Genomic DNA, 23999 nt, shown 5'->3' with positions numbered 1-23999 from the left:
TGGTGCAGCCACTTCGCTCACATGTTTGCCTTGCCGAGGAGCATGATATTGCAGCTTGACATGTTGCCAATTGCTACGTTTGCAGCCCACAATGCAAGGGTGAACTGTATTGCTCGCGAAATTACAGATTCAGAGCAACACCGACCGCGCAGCTCATGTCATAATGGAGCATGTTGTAACACAAGCAGACAACATTTATTGTATGCCGGAAGTGCTTAAGTGTAGCGATAAATTGTCCTTGTGCATTCTCTTTCTGGTACTTTTTTTTTCATAGAAACAAATTAACTTACATTTCAACTATTACAAACCACATTTGTTCACCGTAAAGTTGGGAAAAGTATCGATAATGCGCCCTGAGCAGTGAATCGGACAGCTCGCCCTAGTGGCACCATGTGGTCACCTCAAGTCACTTGATCAGGGGAGGCTGAAAACTCAAGAGGAGTGGCGTGCTGCGATTGGTAGTGAAGTACAATCACGCTCAGAATGAGCTACAACACATAAGCGCATGGCAAAGTGTCGTGTGTTGAACATATTTAAAAGGTTATAGTAAATTACACACTTTTTGTCACCCAATTATCACGAGTGCCAACTCTAACAACTCAGCACATTTCTACAAAATCGTGAAAATTGTTTCAGAGTCACTTTAACGAGCACTTATATCTAAAGGCAGAAGCGTTTTTGCATTTCACTCTGGTCGAAATGCAGCTGCTGCAGTCGGGATTGAACCTGCGACCTTGACCGTAGCCGCAAAGCTACCGCCATGAGCACAGAAGGGTCGATTTCACATGCTGCTGCTTCTGTTTTGTCGCCTAGACCCTATGGTGACGTAATGAAGCTTGGCGTGTACGCACCCCGCACCATTTGTCCACTTGGCAAATGTGCATGGTGTTTATATTTCCGAAATAGCAGAAATTTAAAGTATTGTACCTTTAGCTTGCGAGCAAGGGCTGTCGTTTTTGCTTTTCTTTTGTCACTTTTTCCCTCTCCCGCCTTCCTCTCCCCCCTCTGTATGGAAACTGGGAGTGAAGAGGGGCAAGGCTGTTATTCACTTGTTTCCCAACTGCATAGGTTCTACCCATCCTCTGCATTCTGTCTATCTCCCCTCGGGACTCGCGCGTTAATAGAAGAGTAAAAACCGCTGCAGTTTCTGCAATGATTTTGGGGGGGGGGGGGAGCTCACGGATAACTAAAGCTGTCAGGAGGCTTATCTGGTGATGACCCAGAGGGTGTTGTGCAAATGCGGCACAATGTAAAACTTGAAACGAACCTCTTGCGTCACCTTTCCTCTCTACGTCGCTCCTGCCATGTACATGCACACTTTCAGCCACTGCTCGAAGTGGCTTGTAAGGCAGTAAAAAGTAAGGCAGTAAAAAATTCGAAGGAACATGCAAAGAAAGCTTAGCTTTAAGAATCCATATATAGCGACATGTTATTATCATAGCATGTTAGACGCAACCATCAGTTATGTCTTCTGGATGGTGTTTTCAGACTGTGCTTGACATTTGCATTGCTAAGTTCCCTTTAAACGAACAGTGTTTAGACAGGGTGGAAAGGTTGCCTTATTAGACTCCGAATTTGCCACCATTTCCGCGCAGTGCATCTCACAAAGCCACGGAGAGCATCGCAGCTTGGTGCAAGAGGCGCCAGCTGCATTGCATCTGCATCACTCGCAGTGGCACTTCATATGGATCCGGAGAGAGAACGAGAGAGTGAAAGAAAAAGGGCTAAAAGTGAAAGTGAAGCTGTGCCTTGGCACTCCCCTTTCTGCCATTTCTCTCTCTCTCTTTGAGCGCGGAAACAATGTGGAAAATTTGCCGTAGAAGCAGCCCAAAGCAGCAGACAGCCCAGTTTGTAAAAGATAGTGCTGACAGAGCACAACACCATGTTGCTTGAGACGAAGCTGCAAATTTGGAAGACTGGAAGAAGTATGAGCTCGCATTCAATGATATTGTTACAAGGGAAAATGCACACGAGAAGCTATATGCAAGTATATTTACAAAATGAATATGCTGCACTTCACCAAAAGGCAACAGCCTGAGCTAGCCTTTAATCATCGTCTTGACACCGCTGGCTTCTTTTGCATCGTAACTGCTACCCTACTACCACCACAGTACTATCATAGTACTACTATAGCACTACCCTCGTCAGTAAAAGCGCCAACGCAGCACAACTAAAGGCTTGGCTCAGAAGCATTGTAGTAGGCCTTGAGCCTACTGACATTCACAACATCACTGGATGACCTAGTAGAGGGTGACGTTGAGCTGACGGGAGCAATTGCGTAGATCACTGGTGTCACCTGGTGAAGCATGCGGCAGGACCTTGTCTAAATCAGGAAAGGAGCTTCTCTGAAAGTCCAGCATGACGAGAGGGTGACCACAGGAACGTGTGCACACCAAGTAAAAACTGTGCGTTACGGTGGCAGGCATTGTACAGTTGCTGCTGAGTGGCTTGCGATGCCGTCAGTCGAGCACGGGCAAGTTGGCCAAGGCGATGGCACTGCGCATGCTCGCCTGTCGAGGAGGTTCAGAAAGAAATGCAGTATCCAGGGGCAAGGTTGGTTTGTGACCGTACAATACATAAATAGAGAAATTGTGGCAGCGTCATGCCGAGAAGAATTATAGGCAAATGTAATGTAAGAAAGGGCAACGTCCCAGGCATAGCAGGCCTTCAGAACGTACATGGACAGCATATCTGTGAGGGTACAGTTCAACCACTCCGTCAGTCTATTGGTTTAAGGATGGTGTGCGGTGGTCAGCTTGTGTTGTGTGGAGCAGGAACGCACAATGTCGGTGATAACTTTCGACATAAAGTTATGACCACTATCAGTAAAAATCTATTGCTGGCACTGTGGAGTAAGATAATGTTATGCAAGAAAAAGTGCAACGTCAGTGGCCGAACTGGTCAGGAGAGCCCGTGTGATTGGCGCCTCCCTTAGCACGTGGCGTAATCAGTTTCAACGGCTACCCATTTGTTTCTAGTGGATGACGCAGTAAAAGGGCTGAGGAGCTCTAATCCAACATGGAAGAATTGTTCTGCAGGGACGGTGATCAGCACGTAGCGCCTGAGGCTCTTTCTGGTGCTGGCAGAAATCGCAGGCAGCAGCGTGTTATCGGATGGAGCGAGTGAGACCGGACCAATAAAAGCGGCGGCGGATGGGGTTGTACCTGAGAGATACCCCAAGGTGTCCTGCAGTAGATTCATCATAGAACTCAAAGAGCAGAGTGTGTTGCAGAAGTTTGGGCATGACAAGAAGATAATCAGACCCGCCATGGGAGAAGTTCCTTCGTTCGAGAATGCCAACCTGGAGGACATATCGGCCAAGAGAGGCATTGTTAGGTGAAGCGTGCAGATGCTCAGCGAGTGTTCGAAGTGATGGGTCTCAGTACTGCTCATCGGCGTTGTTAGGGAAAGCAGACACAGAGAAAATGCCATTGGCGGTGCTACAGACAGTGTCGTCAGGCTCGTTGACCGGGTAACGAGACAGGCAATCAGTGTTCTTGTGGAGACAGCCAGATTTCTAAATGACAGAATACGAATATCCTTGTCAGCGTCACATCCAGTGAGGAAGTCGACCTGTAGGGTCTTTCTGTGAGCACAACCAGCAATGTCCGTGCTGGTGTGTGATGACTGAAAAGGGTCGGCCATATAATTATAGGCGTAGCTTTGCAACTGCCCAAACTAATGCCAGATACTCGAGCTCAATGATGGAATGGTTATGCTTGAAGGTTGGGAGGTGTCTGCTGGCATAAGTGGTAATATGGTCGTTGCTTTGCTGGCGTTGTGCCAGTACTGCACTGATTCCGTGGCTTTGGCATAGGTATGGACTTAGGTAGGTGCAGAAGGATCACGCCTTTCCCTGTGAGTTCTCGACAATGACCCTGTCATCAATCAGTGGTCTCTTTGTGACGCTCAGGAGAGGGTGACATTGTTATCTTGAAATGAGCTGTCATTTCTGGGTGCTCGAAAAGCTGAAGATCTGGAGCGTGACTGCCTGTTCTATGACTCAGGCAACGCCGATTGAGCGTCCTTGAGTGAACGATGAGACGTGATCAGCACCCATGATAGCCACATGTCTGCCGGTGAAGCATCTTTTTTCTGAGGGATTGTCAGGCACAACACCCCTGCCACCAGACAGCACATCAGGACGTTGAGTTGTTCGATGCAGCTCAGCTGGCTTGATGCTTGCATTCCTCAAAGCCATTGGGATGCAGGTTCCGAGAATTAAGATCTTCTGGCCAAAGGCATCTTAATAGGTGGGCTCTGACTTGACTGTATAGATGCAAGATGACAAGCTCCACGGAGCGACCTTTGTCAGCCCTGCACAATGCCGCAAGCGCCACATGCAGGCCACTCATCGCCAAACTGTACAAATTGAAATAACCTGACAGCCCCCTATTTGAAGGGAAACCCTGAAACACAAGGTTCACATTAATCTGGACAAGCACCAGCACTCTTTTAACAATGTCTCCGTGCAAATAGACACAGAGTTTATGTAAGGAAGCTAAGTAATCATGAATTAGAGGCAACGCCGATTGAGCGTCCTTGAGTGAACGATGAGACGGGATCAGCACCCATGATAGCCACATGTCTGCCGGTGAAGCATCTTTTTTCTGAGGGATTGTCAGTGTTTGAATCCCACCGATGGCAACGGTTGTTGTGGTCGCACCGATGGTACGACCTGTTGGGAACTCGGCGCTGACGCCCGTTGTTGCACCTGGGTCGCAAGCCCCAAGGGTAGCGTTGGCCTGGCGGCCTGGGGTACGACTGGAAGCATCCGAAGGTCCCGGCAAAGCATGAGTCGACTGGTAACAACAAAACAACTTGTTTATTTTAACATCGCAAAGAGTTGGCGGTCAGGTTGACCGAAGTAGAGAGACGGGAGAGCACTTTACTCAACAGAAGAAATCGGAGCCCTCCTTTGGCGTCCGGGGCAGCTGTTTTTATACTCTCGCAGTTGAGGGCAAGAAGGAACCCCTCAATAGACGAGCACGTGATTGTACAATGAGATAAGGTGACGCATACTGTCGTAGCGCCGTTGGTCGGGCACAAAGACTGGGAGGAGAAGGAAACTTCTACTCTCGTAGCGCCTTCGGTCGGGCACAATGGCTGGGAGGAGAAGGTGACTTCTACTCTCGTAGCGCCTCCGGTCGGGCACAATGGCACATACACTCACACACGCACATGAAGACACGTGGCATCGGAACATGCCTGGACGCGCTTGGCGGGGAGCGTAGCGGCGACGCCGAACGGGCCAAAATGTCTGCCGCTTTGTTGCAGTCGCGCCGGCTAAACCGCGCGTCGTAGGCGAAACGTAACATCAGGCACAACACCCCTGCCACCAGACAGCGCATCAGGACGTTGAGTTGTTCGATGCAGCTCGGCTGGCTTGATGCTTGCATTCCTCAAAGCCATGGGGATGCAGGTTCCGAGAATTAAGATCTTCTGGCCAAAGGCATCTTAATAGGTGGGCTCTGACTTGACTGTATACATGCAAGATGACAAGCTCCACGGAGCGACCTTTGTCAGCCCTGCACAATGCCGCAAGCGCCACATGCAGGCCACTCATCGCCAAACTGTACAAATTGAAATAACCTGACAGCCCCCTATTTGAAGGGAAACCCTGAAACACAAGGTTCACATTAATCTGGACAAGCACCAGCACTCTTTTAACAATGTCTCCGTGCAAATAGACACAGAGTTTATGTAAGGAAGCTAAGTAATCATGAATTAGAGCTTCCACAGATCAGGAAGGCGAAGGGAGAACTGGCTTTGATTAATTGATATCTGTAACACTTAGCACAAGATAGCTACATGATCATAGCATAATGCCAAGTTGCAAAATAAACAAAATGGAAAACCATCTGCAAGCCTTATCACTTTCCTAAATTGGGTCAGAAGGCCTGATTTATTCCGCCTTTCTTCTAGTTCACTTTTAAATTGTGCTACTGTAAAGCTACGCTTTACCCGAACAGGAGGGCATATTTATTTATTTATTTATTTACATGTACCTTACAGGCCTTCGAGAAGGCATAGTGTAAGGGGGGAAATACGGTAACATATTAGTATGGAATCAGGAAAGAAATAAACATCAGCATAATGAAAGGAGTACGCACAGAACATGGAAAAGTAATACATTAGCAAATACAATATGTTGAGCAATAACAATAAATGGTAAACAACAACATAATAGCACAATAACATTGTAAACATTTTTGCATGTTATACAGTAGTAAGTATTGTGAAAAAATTGGGAGCACTGAAATTCTCTAACATTGTAAGAAAAATGCAAGAAAAATTACAAAAGACATGACGTGTTTAGACGGTTGAAACGGCATATTGATCGGTTAGCAGATTGCGAAATGCAGTGTGTTTAGATTCGCATGCAATGGTATCTGGTAGTGCGTTCCATAAACGGACCGCACGGGGCAAAGCTGAAAAATTAAAAGCGTGTGTGTTGCCATAAATTCGGGTGTAGCTGAACTGATTGTTTAGTCGTTGTGACGTCAGGGATGCTTTTTTCAGGTTTGATAAGGTTAGGCCAACTGTGTGAACAAATCTATGAAATAATAATAGAAGGGAAATATCACAGCGAGTAGTTGGTGGTTGCAACGAAAGATTGATTTTTATTTGGGTTACTTGCTCTTTTATTTTGGTTATTATTTTTTTTTAATAGGTTACTTGCTCTGGCAAGCTGGCCAATATTGCCGCCTCCATACACACCTGGCTGTTCAGTGAAAGCTGTCCCATATATGGCTGCAGGTTCTTGGAGTCCTGAGCTATGACAAATACCACCCGCTTCTCACAGCTCCTGGCTATGTGGTCTTTTCCTCCGCAGTTGTAATACACAACGATCTTCCGCGCCTCCAACGTGTGTACACCATCAGCGGGGGCATCTTCGTTTCTTCTGCTACTTTAGGTGCGTCACCCTCTTTCTCTTGATGTGTGCTGGGGGAATTTGAAGTCTCCGGTTTAAAATGCCTACAGAAATACTTGTCACCCTTTGGCTTCCGGGAACCATATCCTGCTTTGTCACTTGTTTCTGATTGTCACGACTTACTCCGGAAACTTCGGAGCGTGCGGTAGTGGCTGGCGAGTTCTGCTGCTCTCTCTTTTTGCCTTCGTAGTCTGTTTGAAATGCTAGACAGAAGGGTCTAAAGAAATCCTTCTTAGCCCTATCGTAGTCTCGCACTTTGTCCTCAGACAAGCGGTTCATGAAACATCAATACTGAACAGGATTAGTGCTGGTAATCTCTTGGTCCACAAGTCCCGGCTGACACCCTCTTTCTCAGTAAAACTTCATTTGGGCCTAGTTGGTGCATAATTCTGAACTTAAACTTACAGCGCAAACAGCCAAGACGGACCACAACAGGAAGATACGACACTCTTTCAAAACCGGCGAGGAATATAACTATATCCTCCTCTACCATGAAAGTGTGGAGCTGGAATCGCGCTATTTGCCATCTAAGTATCTGACTTTTCTGCTCAAGCTCTTCCATTCCAAGAACATGCCATTGTGCTGCCTCCTGCACACGCCTCTGGTGTGTTTCTGCTTCAAGTTTGCATCTTTTTGCCTCTTCATGCTCGCACCTCTCTGCTTCACTCTTGTGCCTTTCGGCTTCTTCATGCTGACGCCTCACACGCCTCTTCTTCTTCATATTTGCACCTCTTTCGCCTCTCTCCTGCTTCACGCTTGCACCTCTTGCACTCCTCTGCCATTTGCTTTCTTTCAACAATGGTTTCCCAAGCCTCTTCAGCTTCCTGGACTGTCACATCTTCTGCGTTCATGACGTCGAGAACTGCTTCTTGTGTTGTTGCGGAGCTGGCGAGAATGCCCAACTCATTGCAAATTAGAAGGAGGTCCTGCGCTTTGAATTTCTCCATGGCGAATTTGTTAGCCTTCAAAATTCACCCTTCCTTAAAACTGCAATTTGCTATTTAAGGAAGGTGAATTCCCAAAGCAGTGCCTACCAGAAAACACAAACATACTCTCCTAGCATCTGCTTACTTGTACTAGTGAGAGCGTTGGTGACATGAAGAGCAAACATCAGGCCATAGCTAGCCCATCCTTATCACTATTAGGAGACTGCAGAATTTCTTGTTCTTCGTGCTCTCTTTTTTACAAAATAATTTTCCTTGCCTCACCAGCCTCCTCCCAACTCCTCTCCTCATTCTGCAAAAGCTCTAATTGCTACCTTTTGCCTTTTGCAGGGCCAACCGTAATGCTGATCTGCTCATGACTTTCAAGCAGTTCTTGGATTTGCAACTTCTCCTTGCTCACAAAGCACCCTGTGTTTCTTCCCCACTAGCAATCAGCCCACGAGACACTATATTCTTGGTGTATGTAATAAAATAACTAACAACACCAAACACTATTATGGATTGCCTGCGCTATGAGCCTGGCGAAAAGAGAAGCAAACATGTAGCACTCGCCACACCTATGTAGTCAATGCCGATCGATCTCATAAGCTGCCTGCCTGTATTGTAAGGTCGGTTCCGTTATGGTGCCGTGCCAGGTGCCGAGAGAAAGAAGGGTTCCGAGCGACAGTTACGGGAACAAGAAAAGGTTTTATATTCAGAAGTACATGGTTGAGTTTTATACACAGGGCTCTAAACTTTCAGAGCACACTACATGCTAGAGTGTGTATGTCCGAGCTTCTTCCTTCTCGCATCCGTCCCAGTCCACCTTTTATGCCGTTTATTTCCCTCTTTCCCTCGTCAAGGGATTTCACAGGACAATCACAAACGCCTTACCATTCACCACTTCCTTCTCCCAACATTGCACAATACGAGGCGGCTTCCACATGGCAAACTGAAGCGGCCATTGATGCCTTTCCCGGTAGTTCTCGACAATGACCCTCTCATCAATCAGTGACCTCTGCGTGATGGTCAGGAGAGGGTGACAATGTTATCTTGAAGGGAGCTGTCATTTCTGGATGCTCGAAAGCCAAAGATCTGGAACATGACTACTTGTCTGTAAGACTCGTGATGCTGATTGAGCTTCCTTGAGTGAACAATGAGGTGGGATCAGCACCTGTGATTGCCGCATGTCTGCAGGTGAATCATCCTTTGTTCTGACCGATTGTCGGGTACAACAGCAGCAAGTTGGTGACTGTAAGGGTTGCCGAACAAGTTCTGCAGCTTTTGTTTAAGTGTATCTCAACTGGTGAGCTCGTCTGCACGTGTCCTAAGCCATACTTGAGCTGTGCAATCCACCGAGGTAAAATACTATGTTGGCAAGCATGACAGTTGAGTCACACTGGTTATTGGTGCTGACGCGATGGTACAGGCTGATCCAGTCATCGACGTCTTCCCCATCTTTCTCCAAGAATATGCCAAGATCACGTGGAGAGTGCGATGTGGCTCGTTGGAGTAGCAGCAGGTGTCGGAGACGATTGAGTCGAGCTGTCATCTCCGGGAGCCATGACGGAAGGCTCGATGTACCATCCACTGCGAGCCCCATGACGAGGACAGGGCATGTCTACCTCCACCAAATATGTTACATGGGAAGTCACAGACAAGAAGCTACACACAAGTTTTTTTACAAAATGAATATGCTGCACTTTGCCAAAAGACAACAGCCCATACTAGTAGTCTCTAGTTATTGTCGTCATCTTCACAGTGCTGGCCTCTTTATCGTAACTATTGGTGCGTAACAATATTGATGATTCTGAAAACTGGGAGTTCTGTGATCGTGAAGGTTGTATCCAGTGGGCATGCCTATCAATGGAAAAAGTGTTAGGGACCCCTTTTTCACCATCAACTACTGTTTCAAAAAGGCGGGCTTTATGCACTAGAGCAAAACCCCCATGGTAGTGATGGCATCATGGTGGAAGCTGCTAACATAACCGAGCCCTGGGAGCACGTCACTGTTTCTAGCCTCTATGTTGCTTTCTAGCCTCTCTATATTTAAAAAAAAAAAAATCTGGTAAGTGGTAATACAAGCCCATCTGTTTCATGAATAAACAGTGCATGTTTACCTGCAGAAAATATGTTTGGTCACTTTATTGTCAGTCTGAAAAAGTTGAGATAACTTTTCTGCAAAATTTGTTAGTCTGAAGATTTTAAATCTACAGTAAAAATATTCAACACTGAGGGCTCACATTTGGGGGAAAAATACTCTCGATGGTTTAAGAGGAAGATAATTGGTGGTGCATCGATTCTTTTGAGATGATTGGCAACTTTGTCATTAGCAGTCCGATGATTGGTGCACGATTGTTGATTCTATGTTAAGTAGTAATATGAAAAGTGTTCACACCTGTGACCCAATTTGGCGTCAACGTGGTTCAATAAAGAGCAGCACGTACAGAGTGCGGCTGCAAAACACCTGAACAAGGCGTACGTGAGTGCCGAATTAGAACATATGTATTTCGGTGTATCTACTATTTTATTCTTATAAGTAGTTATGCAACCCATCTGTATCTGTACCGAAAAATAAACAATGCATGCTTTTCTACGAAAAATATTAATTGCCACTTTATAGTGACTCTGAAAAAATGTAACTTTTTTGCAATATAGGTCAGTCTGACGATGTTAAACTTGCAATAAAAACGAACTCAACGGTGGGGGGGTCGCACTTGGAGAAAAAGAAGTAGGCCCTAATGGGGTTAAGAAGAAGCAAATTGGTAGTGGATCCATTCTTTTGAGATGATTGGTGACTTTAATGTCGTTAGCAATCATGATTGGCACACAATAATTGGTTACGGTAGTGGTAGGGGTGGTGTTGGTAGTGGTGTCAAAGAGTTTCATTCAATACCGGCACATGCACAGTGACTCAACTTGGCATCAAAGTGTAGAGAAGCATGTACAGTCGTCAACAGATTGAAATGGACCACGGCATAGGCGGCCGGAGCCGGAGCAGCTGCAGGGCCGCATCTTGGCGCTGCTATCGTGCGCTCACGATGAGAGTACCCAGTGTGATGTCAAACTTACTCTCTGCATCCTTGTTTTCATGCTGGCGCTTGTCATGCTTAATAAATTTCAAGTGCGGCGTTCGGCCTTTCTGCTACTGACGGTCGGGACGAAGGGACGCGGTAATGCCAGTAGTTTCGCCTGCAGTAGAATGGCAGTAGATTCGTGAGTAGTTCAGCACTTTGCACTGTCGGGCAGTAGTGGATGGCTGCAAGTCATCAAAGCGCCGCAGTGTGAAGGAACCAGAACTCGATGTTCTTTTTCCTTTTCTTTTTTTTTTTTTGTTGGCGATTTTCAGTTGCAGACACAATAAAATGAAGCATAATTCGGTTCAAGAACGCAGACCAGTGCCAACTAGTGGAAAGGGCAGCTGGTATTGAGACGTCTGCTCTCGCATGCGCGTTCTTTCTAGCTCGCAGTTTCTCCAAACCTTTAGCGTCACCTTAGCACTCTTTATTCATAGAGAACAGTGCGAGATGATGCCGCTGTAACTGCAATGTCTGATGCGCTGCTGGAATAGGTTGTTGGGGGTGCGATTGTTCTCCAAGCCCAGCTTGCGCTGCAGCTTGCGGTTGGCACCTTAAAGGGATCCTCACCAGGCCTCATAGCAAATTTTTGTTATATGCTGGAAGTTGTTACGTGTCCTCTAGGGAGCATTCTGCCGCAGAAAATTTTCAAGTCGGCTCATTAATAGCCGAGATAGAAATATTTCAGTGCCACAAACCCATGATTTCTGCAGGCGGGCTTTACTCCCAAGCAAGACAGTCTCTCTACTCACCCTGTCTAGTCTCCACATGCAAAATTCCTTCCCTGCATTCTCCCATACCTGACCTCGAGGATCGCGTGATGCATACGTTTTTCTCACTTTTCTTTTCACTGCTATGCACTTCCGTGACAACATCGTGCGCGAGCTGTTCTCTCATTCGTGAAGCGCACAAATTTTCCGCGCTGTGTGCAGGGAAACCGTACTAGTGGCATAATTCAGTGCTATGCTAATACTGAGGCAGAACAAGTGGATCGCAGGGAATGATTACGCGCTGGAACACAGTAGAACATGGCACAGTTTTGGTACCTGCGCACGTGACCGCACGACCGTGTGAACAAGCAGACAAAGCGGAAGTACCTCTCTCTTGTTTCGGTGCAAAGTAAAACAAAAACACGTAGAGATTCCGCTTGTGTGTTTTATTATTTCTCTAAACTTCAATTCGTCAATTCAAGCAACAGATCATACAAATAACAGATGGTGCCTTTAATAATTCCCAAGGTTACGCGTCGCCACGAGCTACATCACAGTGCAGACACGACTACGTAGGTGCAGGGACGGGAGTATATCATCCTCCGGCTTGGAGCGTGGCGGCTACGAGAAGGAAAAACAGTGTTCCGTTTGAAATTTCGGATCTTTCCGCGGCACATGGCAATGAAATACTTTGCAGACACTATTGTTGTCACATACTGTATGCTCTGCGCTTGTCAGCTCTAAATGGCCAGACCTGGTGAGGGGCCCTTTAACCCTTTATTGACGAGTGTTGCCTACAGGCAACATACCAAAAAAGAATTTTTTTTCTTACTGAGTTTAAGTATTGAGTATGAAGTTTCTAGCTAAATGTTTTTGGCCAAGACTGAATGACAGGCAGCAAGCGTCATTTGTTGGTTTAGAGCAGGAACACTGGACGAAGAAGTTGAAGTTTGGCACGCGACTCACTGTCTTGTGCAACCAAGGTCAGAGGAGACAGGCCGATGCAACATATGCAGCTGAAGTGGTGTCACACATCTGATATAAAGCAACTCAAATGTGCGCCTATGGTTCACATATGATGAGAGCTGTTGATACATATTGAAAATGAAGCCTTAGGTGGCTTGGGGTGAAGCCCACTTCCAGTTTCCTGTCTGGGGTTTGCCCTTTATTGCTAAAAAATTCTGCAAAATATTTTTAATTTTTGTTGATTATGCTTATTCTTGATGTGTTTTGCGTATTTAGATAGAAGAATAAAAACTTTTTCTCGTTATTTATATTTCTCGTCATTAAAGGGTTAAGCAAGAAAATTTATCTCACTGATTTTTCCAGCAAAATCAAAAGTTGCCTCCATCCATCATCTACTTACAGCGAAAAAAGTTTCCAGTTCATCCTGACTCGGAAAATGTCCAGCGACCCGATCGAGCCAATGTTTGGCTTTCTGCACCGCATTGCCGGGTACAATGACATGTTGGACGTAAAGAGTGCAGCATGTGTCCTGGAAAAAATGCTGAAGACCAGAATCGTGTCAGCTTCAAGTGAAAGCAATGTTAAGAGCTTGACCACATTCTCATCGCAGCATCTTATTCTTATTCAACAGGAATTGCATGGTGCGGCAAGCACCTTTGATGAGGTCCTAAACATGGCAGCGCAGGGGTTAAAAAACTGCCTTTCAGCGCGACCATTTGTCTCACCCCTCAGATCGCCAGCGTGGCCATGATTGGCAGATACATCGTGCGTGCGGCGAGTGAGCACATTCCCTGTGCAGGCCGTATAGCGTTCCTACGCCGAGCAAAAAGCAGCACTCCTAAGCATGGGCCCATCGCTCATCGAGACTGTGGTGGCCTGTTTTATCGATCTCGGGAACTGCTGAATCTGCTCATAGGTTTTCGGAGATTCGTGAAATGTGTGCTTCCTCATTGGAGGCCCGTCGCGAAGCCCTTGAACTTTACGCACAGAGGATTGTCCAAGAGCCCATGAGCCTACCAGTGATGAGCTGTGGAAACACCGACACTGACCACCGCAAAGAGCTGCTGCTGCTTCTAAGTTCCAGGAAGTTTATGAGGCCGCTTTTTAAAAATTTTGCTCAAGGAGTGTCTGACAGGAATGCTGCCGCCAAACTGCCTGAAAGGAAAGCCCCTGTCAGAAAAAGTTCTCAAGTTATAGTAGAAATTTCTTCAAGGAAATGATTGTCACGATCTTGTCGTGCATCCCTGAAGCATAATTTGTGAGTAATGGAAACAAAGCCTCCCGACTGCTGAAATACCTCTTCTCTACCTTTGCCTCCTCCTTTCCCTACTTTCCTCGTTCCTCCACAGTTGACATATCGATGAAGTGCAATACTTCAAACGGCTGAACCAAGGTGCACTGATCATGTTCTGCAGCAAAGGTGAAGTGGACGAGTCGATGAACAGCGCCGAGCTGGATGCCTGCGGGATGTAGTCATTGGACAGTGGTGTGGAGACTTTTGATGAATCGTGGTCGTCATTGTCGAAGAGTAACGAGCCAGGATGCTTGAGGAGACAGCTGCTTGAGCATCATGTCAGCATTCCTCTCATGACTGACTTCATTGTGGCTAAAGACGAGTATGTCATCCATGAGCTTGATGACTCCTGTTAGTCGGATCAAGATTTCGGACTTGCAGTTTCTGCAGTATTTTGGTGTTGATGTTATGCCGATCGAATTGGAGACTTGTGAAGCGCAAAATGCCCAGTTGGCAACATGAATGTCGTCAGCTCTAGGCATGGCGGGGAGAGAGGGATTTTGGTGGGAGCCTGAATATGCATTGTCTTCAAACAACTGTTGCCTCACCTAGCTGTTAAGACGCCCTTTTCTTTCCCTGCGCCAGTACATAGTTCAGTGTGTTCCATTTACATAAAATTTCTTTGTTCTTGAATCAAATGTCTTGTATGGTTCTTTTTCAGGTTTTTTGTGTTAATTCATAGCAGTGCCTTAACACAAAATAACGTAACAGTACTGAGAGCGTGTTCGACGCGTCGAAGCTGCCTGTTGATTTCGTATCCCATTCATGTTCAGTCAGAAAGAAAGGTATTTAATGTGTAAGATTCAAAAAATATACTTGCTAAGGTGTGCCTCACAGTCTTCTCGGCAATGGTCAACTTAAGGAGCCTGCCAGCCCTGAGCTGCGGTCACCATGGTTGCAGCAACCACTACTTCAGACCGGCTCAGCAATGCTAAAGGTGATCGAAAAAAAAAAAGGAATCAGCAGGAATTTTGAGCATACCTTTCTTCACCATTCATTTTTTTAACACTAACTAATCCTGACAAAATTTTATCTTTTTGAAAAGCTGCCAAATTAATGTAATGCTCAAAACTTCAAAACTCATTGCACGACATTGTCGAAAGATGGCCAAATGCTTATAAAAATGCTAGAAACAAGTTTCGTCAATGGAAACCATAAATCTTCTGTTATGTCCGAATACACACAAAAATTAAAGTAAGCATGTCATATCATTCACAGTAGAATATTTCTAATAGCTTCAAAGAAAAATTTTGTGACGAAGCAGGCGTGTGCTCTACATCGCGCCTCCAGTGCATGTTACAAGCATACAAGCAACCGCCTGCACAACCTGTAGCCAGATACACCGCTGCACCGACACAGTGTTGCCAACAGCATCACTCCGGCTCCAGCAGTACAGTTGGGAGCATGACTACGGGGCGATCTGCTTGCATTTTGTGTTGGCAAACCTCTAATGGCAAAACAAGCGTCGTCCAAGGCATAATTTTGCTTAGAGGAGGCATTGGTCAGTGCTACACAGATACCGAGGCTGACACAAGTGGATCACAGAGCATGACCACATGCTGGAACAGGCTAGAAAATTATATATATAGTTTCATTGTGTTCACTTTCAACTGAACGATGTGGGAATAAGCAGACAAAACAGAAATACAGTCGAACCTACTTATAACAATATTGATTCAAGTGCCACAAAAAATCCATTGTTATAACCGGGTTCCACGAAAAAGGGGAATGGCATAGCGGTTCCGAGAAAAATATAATAACGCGAAGGTCAGTTCTCCTCCTCGCCACCTTCCTCCATCTGCCTTCTGATTGTGTTGACTCGATCAACTGTTTAACTCTGCTTCCTGCGCACTTCGATCGCATGTTGTTAAGAAGCCGCGACTGTCGGCGTTCAAGAACGCCACTGGTATAACAACTGCAAAGAAGAGACAAGAGCGGCAAATGACATACGAGCTCCACCGAGGCATCCTTTTGGTGGCCCCAAGAGGCGCCTTTTAAAATATGCGGGAAGGCTGCTATGGCAACATCTCAGCTTGAGAAATCCAGAAGAAATGCTGGAGCGAGATCGCCACAGGCATCTCGCCACATACCTCCCCACTGCCTTGCTTGAAAAAACCGCATGTCCGTCAGCCTTGCTCGCTTTATGCGAAGTTTGCCGACACCCTTCTGCAAGGCATTTAGGTGCCCCATGTAGGGAAGCGGAAGGTCCGTCGCAAAAACAGGCTCATGAGGGACAATCATATGCGGGACCTCCTGCGGGGACAGTGTTGACGCAGCCTCCCCTACTCCGTCATCGCTGCCGTCGGTATCTGATGCAAGCATGTTTGCGACGATCGCCTCATTGGTTAGAAGCACTTTGTTTCCAAATTTATAGCAGTGCGCTTTCTTTTCACCGGCAATGTCGTGCATTGCTGATGATGAGTGGGCTGATCAGCCATCTTCCGTTTCGGTGGCATGTCAAACTAGGCTGAGAAACAATGTGGCCAGGAATGACTTCGATGCAACGAACAAAGACAAGCACGAGCGACTTAATCCGTTAGCAGGATTGTGCAGAATGAGGGCCAGAGATTAAAGGACCAACTGTGAGGGCCGAGCGAGCAGTCTAGGAGCAGCGCCGGCAGCATTGTCAGCGCAGTTGGCACGGTCCAGTCATGTTTCGGAGGGTGGCGCAGCGCAGATATATGGGCACAGTTCGTTCGTGTTCGGAGTGGTGGAAATGTGACTGAAGGAATGTGCGCGACGCCGGTGTGCATCTCTCATGGAGAGAAGCACTGGGCGGCTTGCATTTCATCTTTCCTTCTTTCTTTTGAAGGATTTCGCATTACATTACCTTTTGGTATGGACGCCCAGCAGCCATACTTCATCGTTATAAATGATAATGCGTCATGAGGACATTGAATTAAGCAGGTTATTTCCCCATAGAAAACTTACAAAAGTGTATGGTGCAGCTGCTTTTCGTTGTTATAACCGATATATTGTTGAAACCGGCATAGTTATAAAAAGGGTTCGACTGTACATCTCTCTTGCTGTGGTGCAAAGTAAAACAAACAGCAGACATTCGGTCTGCATGTTATATTATTTCTCTAAACTTTAATTCGTCTCTTGAGACAACAGATTACACATATAACACATGTTGCCTTGAATAATTCTTGAAGGGTCACATGTCACTATGAGCAACATCACACCATACACATATACGTAGGCGCTTTTATTGATATAAGTCATCCCCTCATTTTGGAGCGCTGGCCCGTGAGGAAAAGAGTGAACGGTGTTAAGTTCGAAATTTTAGCTGTTTCCGCGGTGTGTAGTGATGTAATTTTGGCATCCTTAATTATGAGTCCGCATTGTGTGCACTGTGCTTGTCAGTTTAAAATGGCCAGACCTTGAGGGGGCCTTTAATGCGAAAGTGGGGGGAAATTGTGTGGGGGAACAGGTGACTGGCAACTATGTCATGAACTCTAGAATTAGAAGATGAGAGATGTGGCAGACTTCATGGAAATAAATTGCCTCTGAGTTATGAATACCTTCTTCTGGAAGCGGAATAACAGGAAGTGGGCCTGGAAAAGTCGTAATGTGGAAACAAGAAATGAAATAGATTTTATACTTTGTGCCGACCCTAGCATAGTGCAAGTTGTAGAAGTATGAGGTCGGGTAAATAGTAGTGATCATAGGTTAGAGAGGTCTAATATTGTTCTCAATTTGAAAAGAGAAAGAACAAATTAGTTGGGAGGGAGCAGGCCAGCCAACCTAGACACAGTCGGGGTAAAAGTAGATGACAAGACAGGGGTAATTGGATATCACTGGGAGATGCTGCTCATTGAACAATGGTACATACCGAGTACATGCCGAGTACCACATACCCAGTGACTCTACTTAGCATCCAAGAAGTTTGTTGAATAGCAGCACATGCCCATTCTTAGATGCTGAGCGACTGAAGTTGGGCCGGCAGTTAGTTTTGAACCCAGTTCCCAGGGACAGCACAGCGACCAAATGCTCTACCAATTTGATCATATTCTACACACAAACACAAGTTGGCAGGAAAGAGGTTATGTGCCGTCATACATACATACGTACAGACCTACCGCTAAATGGGTAAAGTTCTTAAAGAAGGCTGTTGCATTGAAAATGAACTTTGGACCAGCAATGTAATGTGTAGGGCAGGTAACCGACGGCCTATCAGGGTTACTGAATTATCAATCGAACTGACATGCAATCCTGGACAGCAGACAGGTAGTGTGAGGACATAGAAAATTTGCAAGCACGGGATGGTATTGTCACGTAGTAGTGACGGTGAGGAAAGCAGCAGTACTAAAAATAAGGAAACTAGCATTTTATTGGGTCAACTTGTGCCCTCAAAAAACACGTTATACTCAGAGAACAGCGACAGTGGCAAACACAGTTTGCGATCGGTGAAAATCTGAACAGCGGGTAAAGCACGTCGGCTTTTATCGATCAGTTGTCGAATGTTCCAGAGTAGCCGCTGGGACCCGCGTGCCTTTCCACAATGTTCTACACCATTTGTGTTGTGCATACATGCACTCAGCTTACGCAAGGTTCGGCGACAACAGACAGCAGATAGAAGCATCGATAACATTTTGAAAACTTCCGATAAATGTAGACGCGTCCTGCGCTGAGCGATAACACTTTGTAGACGGTAAAAGCGCTCACCCGTAAAAGATAAACGAGGTCATGTGTCAGTATCATCTGGCACAAGACATAAGGTGACAGGAGATCCTACAGTTGACATTAAATAGGCTGATTGCAATGAGCTTAGGATGGCCCAATAACTTCTAATTAGTTGGACTACACCAATAGCTTTAAAATGCATGAGATGAAAAATTCTCTCAAGTATGCTCCGCTGTCATAAGCCTTTCACAAAAGGAGGTTGCCCTGCTTTCGAGTATCCAATGTGGATTGTCCTTTGTAGCCCTTTAGGAATACTGAACCGGAAGGGTTATTTTGTTTTCCTCGGCTATGCATTGTGAAGTGCTCGTGTATTTATTCTATTGTATTTACCTCTTGTTCTTGATGCTGTGACGTGACTGCAATCGCCTCACTTATTTTCTGCAGGCCTCACAAATGCGATGAGCCTAGCTGAAAGCATCACTGCCAAAATGGCATGCCATGCCCCTTCAAAGATCGGTGGTCAGGTCGAGGTTGGCATGCAGTGCAGCTTGTCTCTCGCTGACAAGTCTGTTGGGTGCTCGTTGAAACCAGGGAGCGAGTCTAGGAGCGTGCAGACTATGGAGGCTGTGGAGCAGTTAAGCTCCAGCTCAGGTGGGCAATGACCGGCACTTTTTTTACATTTGCCTGCTTATACGAGTGTGGTAAATGACCAAGTCTGCCTAGCTTGGCACGACTTGCTCAAGTGTGTGTGATGTTCTGTCGCTGAGGATAAATTAGCAGGTATTTTATTGTTGCCTGCATAGTGATTGAGGCAAAAGGCAAAAATACTGCCCTACTGAGCACATTGAAGTACCTTAGATGGCAGAGCTTAATCCAGAGCCGTCTTGTCCTGGTGTTGTGGCCCTTACATTGGTCCACGATAATGTTACACCGAGTGAGTCTTTTAGTTATGTATAGATCGGTGTATGAGTGTAAGAACATGATTATAGATCAATGGAGAATGTAAGTTGGCCTCTGGATTTGATGTGAATAAAATTAAAACATAATGCAGTCAACTATAAAACATACCTTGTTTTATCAATACGCTCATTGATTGAGCGAGCTGAATATGGCACGGGAACTGTAAGGATTCTTGTCCTGGGACAGGTTTTGGTGATGACATCCCAGAGCACATCATCGGCGATGACTAATCGGGACTACGCATGCGCAACGCTGCCCTCAGGCAATGAGCTGCATGCACTGGGCTCCTGAGGTGCACGCCAGCAGTCGCTTCAGACAACCCGTACGCGTCTTGACGTGAATTCTGGTTTTGGTCTTCTCCCGTCGATAGCAGCTTCGGGGTTTTTTTTTACCGTGTTTACAGACTGCAGTGGCCGATGGGACCTCTTTGGTACCAACAGTTTGTCCCAGCGGATAGTTATTCTTCCTCAGCACTCTTGTTACAATGTGCTGTCCACCTTTGCTGATGCGAAAAGTGAAGCGTTTTCCCTTTGATAAATGAGGCACTAATGAGCAATTCAAATGCCTTTGCAATGAATTGAATCTGCTGTCATCAGGAGAACTCGTCCACGGTGCTCACTAGAGAATTCCATCACAGTGTCTTCAATTTCACTGTCAACAAGGTAGCCGTTGCACAACAAAACTTCCAGTGAAAATCGACAGTGGCTCTCTATTTTCTATTCATGTGAACCTTTCACCCATTTTATCACATTGTTTTCAAATGCATTTATAAAGCCCTGACATGTTATTTTTGCAGAACTCATGTTTGGACAAAGTTTGCAAATTTGGCATGTTTCCCACAATAAAAAAAAAACTATGATCCTTTCTCCACTTTGACAACTGCAAACAAGAAAAATTTATTTTGTTTCACAGTATACTACATGACAGACACAGGAAGATCGTGCTAGTTATTTTGCGACAACTGACCAAAACCTAACCTGTCCTTGGTAATTCAGGTGCGTGCAGTTGCAGCGTAAGATTAGCAGAATGGTTTACAACATGTTTAATAACAGAAAGTCGAATTCGAATATGTTTTTTTTTTTTCACAGCATAGTAATGATACAATCCCCGACTGATTTTTTGGGACACCCTATTTTCTGGGCCGGCGGGAATATTTTAACTTTGCAGTATTATTGCCAATTTGCTCCATATAGTTATGTATAATAATAACGAAAATTTTGAATGTTTCGAACTGTTCTCGTTTAATTTTTCTTAATTTTTCTCACAATCGCAAGATTGACACTACGGAAAATGCAAACAACATCGCTGTCATTTTGTTTTTCTGCAGCCTCAAAGCAGCGTTGCACACATCTCGCATGCCAATTCAGAGCTACCATTTCAGGTACAGCCTCAGTAGGCACTGCTTGATGCACTCTCCCACGTGCCTTTGTGCACTCATTGCTGTCGGCACTCGTCAGTCGCATATGGCCAGTGGTACTCTTTGTATCGCCACTCATGTACATTGTGATTTTCTTCAGCTGCATACTGTGATGCTAGGCTTAGTCACTTCAACAACCGATTGTCTTCCGTGGTTTCATCCCAGTTGTTAACAATGGTGCCGACAGTGGCTTCGTCATCCGCCGCCTTCCGACAAAGGCTTTGAAGTGAGGAAATCATAGCATAGTGACGATGGAAAAGAAGGCCACCATTATCAGGAAAGTGCAAAGGGGCTTGTTGCAAAAGAGGTAAAGATTTTGGAAGCCGCTGAGAAATCGTCCCGATCTCGACAGAAGAATGTCAGCCACAGTGCCCACCCAAAACTTGAAACTATCCTAACGTGACTGAAAGCCATGATCGCCATGCAAGTGCTGGTGTCCGGTGATGTTTGAAATCAAAAGGCAGAAGCCGTAGCGCTTTATATGAACATTGAGGATTTTCAACTTAGTGATGGCTTGGTCCAAAATGTTAAGGGGCCCCTCACCAGTTGTGGCCATTTTGTGCCGACAAGCACCGTGTATACAATGCGTGCTAGCGATGGTGTCTGCTAAGTATTACATCGCTATGTGCCGCGGAAAGAGTTGAAATTTCAAACCAAATGCCGTTCGCTCTTCTTCTTGCGAGCTTTGTGCTCCCAGCTGGAGAGTTGACATATTTCTCACAAGTGCGCCTACGTACATTGCACTGCTGTAACGTCACGCATAGCGACACATGACTCTGTCTGGTCTATGGCGAATTCGTCAGAGAAAGGCGCTCAAGAAAATGACAGGCCAGTGAGTGAGTTAGTGTGGACACTCAAGCAGGGTGGCTCCGTAGTCGCACCTGGGGTATTCAACTGCACTCGCGACGAAAAGCAGCCAGCGAGCGGGAACAGAACATTGTGGGTGCTAGTAGGCACCTGTTTCACGCGCGTCTCAAAGAGTTGAGCAAACCCAAAACTGGCACGGCTAGGACTAGGGTACACCTCTAGGCGGTCGACGTGACGAAAGGGCTTTCCAAAGAAGGGATTGATCCCGGTGGCCAAAAGCAGAGTGTACGTACCTCATGCTGTAGGTGTCATCTGCGTTGAGGGAAATTAAGTTCGTGGCCAGGGGATCAAGCAGGAACAAGGGCTGAAAAGGGGTCTGCAGTGATGACATGCTGAAACCATGTTGAGTGACAGTTATATGGAGGTGGGTTTGCACAAGGCTCACCCTGCGAGCGATGGTCAGGGAAGGGCACGGCACTCCTCCACTCTGCAATGCGCAAAAGCACTTGGGCAAGGTTCATCGAGTCTGACATGGCGCAGAGAAGGCTCTAGAATCAGATTGCCAACAAGCATAGGTTTATTCAACCAAGACGTACCCGAGCACACGAGGCTTGGACCCTCCCGCGTGTAGCCATGCGCGGCTTAGCCGTGTCCGGGGAAAGGGGGATCCTGGAGGTTGAGCCGATGCCGGGTGTTAGGACCTTTAAGGCCCCCCGGCGGAGGCAACACACCTCTTTGGCCTCTGCTTCACGTAGACGGCACCCCCGGACTGACCCACCCGGGGGAAATCGGTAGTTGCCTTTTCCTGTCTCTCGCTCTCCCTCCAACCTTCGTCTTTTTCTTACTTTCCATCTTTCCTGTCTTCTCCTATCTTCCTCTCACTTCCAATTTTCCAGGCAGCAAGGGTTAACCTTGTGTGAATAACCAACCTAGGTTATCTCATATTTGGTTATAGTGATAACGTACAGCTGGCGTTTGCAGGACCTGTTCTTACAGTCCCTGTAGCGTCCCCTTGTAGGACTCGCCGGTGGGTGGCTGGCGTTATTGCCGAAAATTCAATCCCTTTATGGCAACCTCTTTCCCTCCGCTTCCTGATCGCCCTCAGAAAAGAGGGCGCACCGATGATGTATTCCAGTTTTTTGGTCGGCAAAAAGAATCCTTCCCTCGTTTTCACGTGATCCACTCTGAAAAACCAGCTAAACCAGTGCGAACTATCTCACCATTCCTTGTTTCTAAGACATTGACTGAAGTCTTTGGTCCAGGTTATAAGGCGTCGAGGATGGCAAGCAGTGATCTCCTCTTGGAGCTCCGCGATCAGAAACAATATGAGAAATTGACAAAACTAGTGTCGTTTGGGGAAACCCAAGTAATTGCAACCCCGCACCGTACGATGAACACCAGCCGCGGTGTTGTCTCGGACGATGACTTGCTGGAGCTCACTGAGGATGAACTCTTGGAGGGCTTCAGTGACCAGAAAGTTATCAATGTTAAAAGAATTAAGATCAGGCGTGACAGCAAAGAAATCAAGACAAAACACCTTATATTGACTTTCGGCTCAAGTAATCTGCCCGAGTCTGTAGAGGCCGGGTACATCAAGCTTCGTGTTAGGCCATATGTGCCAAACCCCCTGAGATGCTTCAAATGCCAACGTTTCGGCCACAGCTCGCAGAGCTGCCGAGGCCGCCAAACCTGTGCGAAATGCAGTGCCCACGAACACACCTCTGAAGCTTGTGAGAACTCTCTCCACTGCGTAAACTGTGATGGGGAACACGCCGCGTACTCGCGGTCCTGTCCATCATGGAAAAAAGAAAAAGAAATAGTTACAATAAAGGTTAAAGAAAACATATCTTTCAAAGAGGCACGCAGGCGGGTTTCATACCTGCCCAAGAAAAGCTTTGCCGATGTGACGCGTCAGGGGGCAGCGACACAAAGGCTTCCGGCGGCTGTCCGACCCACAGTCAGTGAGTCGCCAGTTACGCCGTCTGCCCCCGCGGCGGTTGTAGCTAGCGCTGCTCCGCCAACCGAGGAGAAGGGACCATCGACCCCGAAGGTGGGCGCAGCCGAGGCTGCCTCAACCTCCCAGGTCCCATCCAGCGCTGGCAACAGCCGGCGCAGCCAAATCCCCCAGGGAGCCCCATCGACCTCCGGGCTGGTGGGCGCAGGGGTCTTGCCCTCCAAGGCGGGACTCTCCCTAGTGACTTCTCGCTCGCAAGAGCACGTGTCCGGCGCCTCACAAGAGGCAATGGACACTACACCTATCCCCAAGGCGCATCAAGCGCCTAAGG

General features: G+C 46.6%; 1 protein-coding gene across 9 annotated transcripts in view; it reads left to right on the top strand.

The window, feature by feature from the left end:
• LOC142590436 (uncharacterized) overlaps positions 1 to 23999 on the top strand; it is a 63587-nt gene that overhangs the window by 4144 nt on the left and 35444 nt on the right. For 3 of the 9 annotated variants that reach the window (XM_075702539.1, XM_075702538.1, XM_075702543.1), the window contains 2 exons: positions 6760 to 6916; positions 18975 to 19181. In XM_075702539.1, the coding sequence (XP_075558654.1) occupies positions 18989 to 19181 (193 nt within the window). In that variant the 5' untranslated portion in view covers positions 6760 to 6916; positions 18975 to 18988. Of the gene's footprint in view, positions 1 to 1595; positions 2099 to 6673; positions 6917 to 8208; positions 10431 to 18974; positions 19182 to 23999 lie in introns of those variants that run through there. The other 6 variants (XM_075702541.1, XM_075702544.1, XR_012830118.1 and 3 more) reach the window with 5 other exon arrangements.

The sequence above is a fragment of the Dermacentor variabilis genome, chromosome 8 (genome assembly GCF_050947875.1).
Source record: "Dermacentor variabilis isolate Ectoservices chromosome 8, ASM5094787v1, whole genome shotgun sequence".
Classification (NCBI taxonomy): Eukaryota; Metazoa; Arthropoda; class Arachnida; order Ixodida; family Ixodidae; genus Dermacentor; species Dermacentor variabilis.
This window is presented reverse-complemented; position numbering and strand designations above follow the sequence as displayed.